Below are 3211 nucleotides of genomic sequence, written 5' to 3'. Positions count from 1 at the left end.
TACCACTGAGCCACAGCCGCCCCCAACGCCCGTCTGTCAGCACTGCACTCAGCTATTGGGGTATTAATATCATCAAATATTAATTTGCTTCATATTTCTTAGAAGAGTACCTGTATGTGGCCGATGCCCCAGGCCAGCAGCTGACCGAGGCCCAGACACGCACCCCCCTCCTTGGCCCCTCCGGCCCTGCATGCAACCTGAGCTTTGATTTTGCGTTAACTGGGAATTCAGATCACATTGGTAACTAAATTAACTTATTAGCCAACATGTCTTCCTTTTACTTCTTACTGTTTCCCACAACAACTCAGATCTTCTAACGTGACTCTGTTTCCAGGTGAGCTGTCCGTCAGGGTGATTGACAGCCTGCTGGGCATGCGGCCGAAGCTGTGGGAGTTCAGTGGGAAAACAGGAACCGGGGAGGGGGAGTGGAAACACGTCGACGTGCCTATTGGAGTCAGAAAACATCGATTCCAGGTAGGGCTGGGCACTATATCCATATTATATCCATAAATGAGGCTAGATATGGTGTATGGGATCTAAAACACAATCAAGCGCTAGATAACGTCTTAATATCTTTTGGATATCGTAATATGACCCAAGTGTTGTCTTTTCCTAGTTTTAAAGGCTGCATTACAGTAAAGTGATGACATTTTTCTGAACTTGTCATGAAGGGTGGTAATACGACAATATTGTGATCTTTATCACATTTGAAAAAAACTGGTAACTAATCATCATTTTATGTTTAAGTTTTTCTTTGATGGTGAGAGTCGAGTCACAGGTATGAGCCACAAAATTAAATAGAAAGTCAAACTTTAAAAACCCCCACAGGTTGTTTGTTTCCAAAATCCTGAAAGACTTTTTTACAGTACGTAGATACAGTATGCATCCTTGCTTGTTTTTTTTGTAATGCTAGAAAAAAAAACAATAAAATATATAAACAATAGAAAACAAAATGCAAATCTCTTACTTAAATGTTGTTTGGACCAAAGGGGCTTGGCTGTTTAAACTGGATCCATGTCTAAATACTTTATCAAGTGTTTGGTGAAATCCAAAGTTATGTATTGGTAGATCTCCCCTTTTTTTTTAGAGGGATTGGTTGGAAACAGGAATTGTCACCCTGGGGATCTGTATCTCGGGGGTGTTTTGAAACCCTTTGAACAAGTACAGCAGGTACAGCCATTTGGAATCCCTAGAGTTTTTTTTTTGTTTTTTATTTTTTTAGATATTTGCATATTTGGATATGGTTCTTTAGCCTTGAAGGCACCAGAATGTTTAGATAAGATGGTGTTAAAATATGGTATAGGTCACGAGACTTCTGGGTATTATTCTATGCTTATGCAGAACCTGGGAAATTCAGCCTTGGACAGCCCTCAAAAAGACATGGTAAAGGGATCTGAATATTACACCGGATGATGAGGAGTGGGACAGAATTTGTAGGAATATTAAAACTATGTCACGTTACGTGAGGGTGCGCCTCATTCAGTTCAAGATTACACTTCCCTTTTATTGGACTCCCTCCAGATTGCTTAGAATTGGCATGAAAGACACACCAAATTGTTAGAAATGTAAGACTGACTGGATGGCCAATTACTTCATGTCCTATGGTGATAAAGTCCAGAGATGTTGGACCGGGATACATGAAAATCTATGCCGGATTCCAGGGAGTATGGTGTTGTCATCATTTTATTTGGTGTATTGTCCATTGTGTTACTATTCTATTGAATACATTTTTTGACTGTAGTTACTGTGTCATCCTCTCTCGTTTTTGGCCGGGATTGTTGGTGATTAAGAGGGGGTTTATTATGTAGGGATGTGTTTTTCTAAAACATATAAGAAATTGTTAATCACAACACAAAGACAAGAAAGGAAATATGTCATTTTCCAGTTGCCTTCTTTAGTTGGTTGAAATAAAACAGTGGCATCTTGTGGAACTGGTTAGAAAGTCTAATTTACTGATCAACTTTTATTTTGTAAATTTCATTCATCATTTTTTCACCTCTGTTTTCCAGCTGGCGTTTGAAGCTCGTGCTGTGAAACTTGGTCCATGCGCCAAGATTAAAGTGAAAAACGTTCGCTTTGTCAGCTGTCATGCTAACTATTACCCATCTTCTCCAACAGGTAACTCTCAGAACTATTTACGGCATGTAATGCTTTCATATTAAACCTAGAAATGTTTGGGCACCCAGATAGCTCAGTGGGTTGAGTGGGTGCCCATGTACAGAAGCTTGCTCTTTGACGCAGTGGGCCCGGTTTCGATTCCGGCCTTTCCACACATCTCTGTCTGCCTATCTAATAAAGGGAAAAAATAACTTTTAAAAAAAAAACTAGAAATGTTTGCGATGCTTTGATAGAATCTTTTTTTTCTAATTTGTCTGCCCAGGACTGTCGTGTAACTTTGAGGATGGACTGTGTGGATGGTATCAGGACAACAGTGACAACTTTGACTGGGCAGCAGTCGATGGGATGGACCACACGATCGGAATCGGTAAGCTCATTTCAAAACAAAACATGGAAACGGTATACTGATACACAGTTTACTATTTAATAGGAAGTATCTTAAACACAAACACTCTTTGCCCCTATCTTTCCTTAGCCTCTCTAGTAGGAATTCTTAATTTTAAATGTGTCTTATAGGAAGGTATTGTTTGGTGCTATGCTATTAATGCAGCAGGGAATCCTGTGTCAACCAGATGTTAATTTTCCATTTACTTATCCAACATAAGTCTCACTCTGACATCTCTCCATGTATAGTGCATGTATAGGTCCTGAGCATGTGTGTGTATTTCAGGCCTGTGTGTGAGTACTAACAAAAAGTGTGTACACAGAGTGCAGTACAGTAATTTCCCCATTGGGGACTAATAAACAAATTATCTTATCTTATCTTATCTTATAACTTCCACCCTGTCCTTCTTAATTTTTTTAACTTAAATGTTTTGAACTAGTTGCCTTGACCCTACTATTGATACACTTGTTATGCTTTTATTATTGTTTTTGTTCATGTTTGTAAGGTGTCCTTGGGTGTCTTGAAAGGTGCCGACAAATATAATGTATTTTTAATGTATAATAATGTACTAAAGAGTATTCATAATCATGTTGTTCATAGTTTTGTGGGGGGTTTTGTGAGAATAGTTGACCCTCAAACCCACCAAAACCTCATGAGGGTGAGATTGTTACAGTGGCTTGAGAAAGTTTACACACCCATGCTAAAGTT

At 39.1% G+C, this 3211-nt stretch overlaps 1 protein-coding gene across 2 annotated transcripts in view; it reads left to right on the top strand.

The window, feature by feature from the left end:
- Positions 1-3211, top strand: part of mamdc4 (MAM domain containing 4) — a 24335-nt gene that overhangs the window by 10722 nt on the left and 10402 nt on the right. For both annotated transcript variants that reach the window (XM_032539553.1, XM_032539552.1), the window contains exons 13-16: positions 103-240; positions 335-474; positions 2010-2118; positions 2381-2485. In XM_032539553.1, the coding sequence (XP_032395444.1) occupies positions 103-240; positions 335-474; positions 2010-2118; positions 2381-2485 (492 nt within the window). The remainder of the gene's footprint in view (positions 1-102; positions 241-334; positions 475-2009; positions 2119-2380; positions 2486-3211) is intronic.

The sequence above is a fragment of the Etheostoma spectabile genome, chromosome 16 (assembly GCF_008692095.1).
Source record: "Etheostoma spectabile isolate EspeVRDwgs_2016 chromosome 16, UIUC_Espe_1.0, whole genome shotgun sequence".
NCBI classification, from domain to species: domain Eukaryota; kingdom Metazoa; phylum Chordata; class Actinopteri; order Perciformes; family Percidae; genus Etheostoma; species Etheostoma spectabile.
This window is presented reverse-complemented; position numbering and strand designations above follow the sequence as displayed.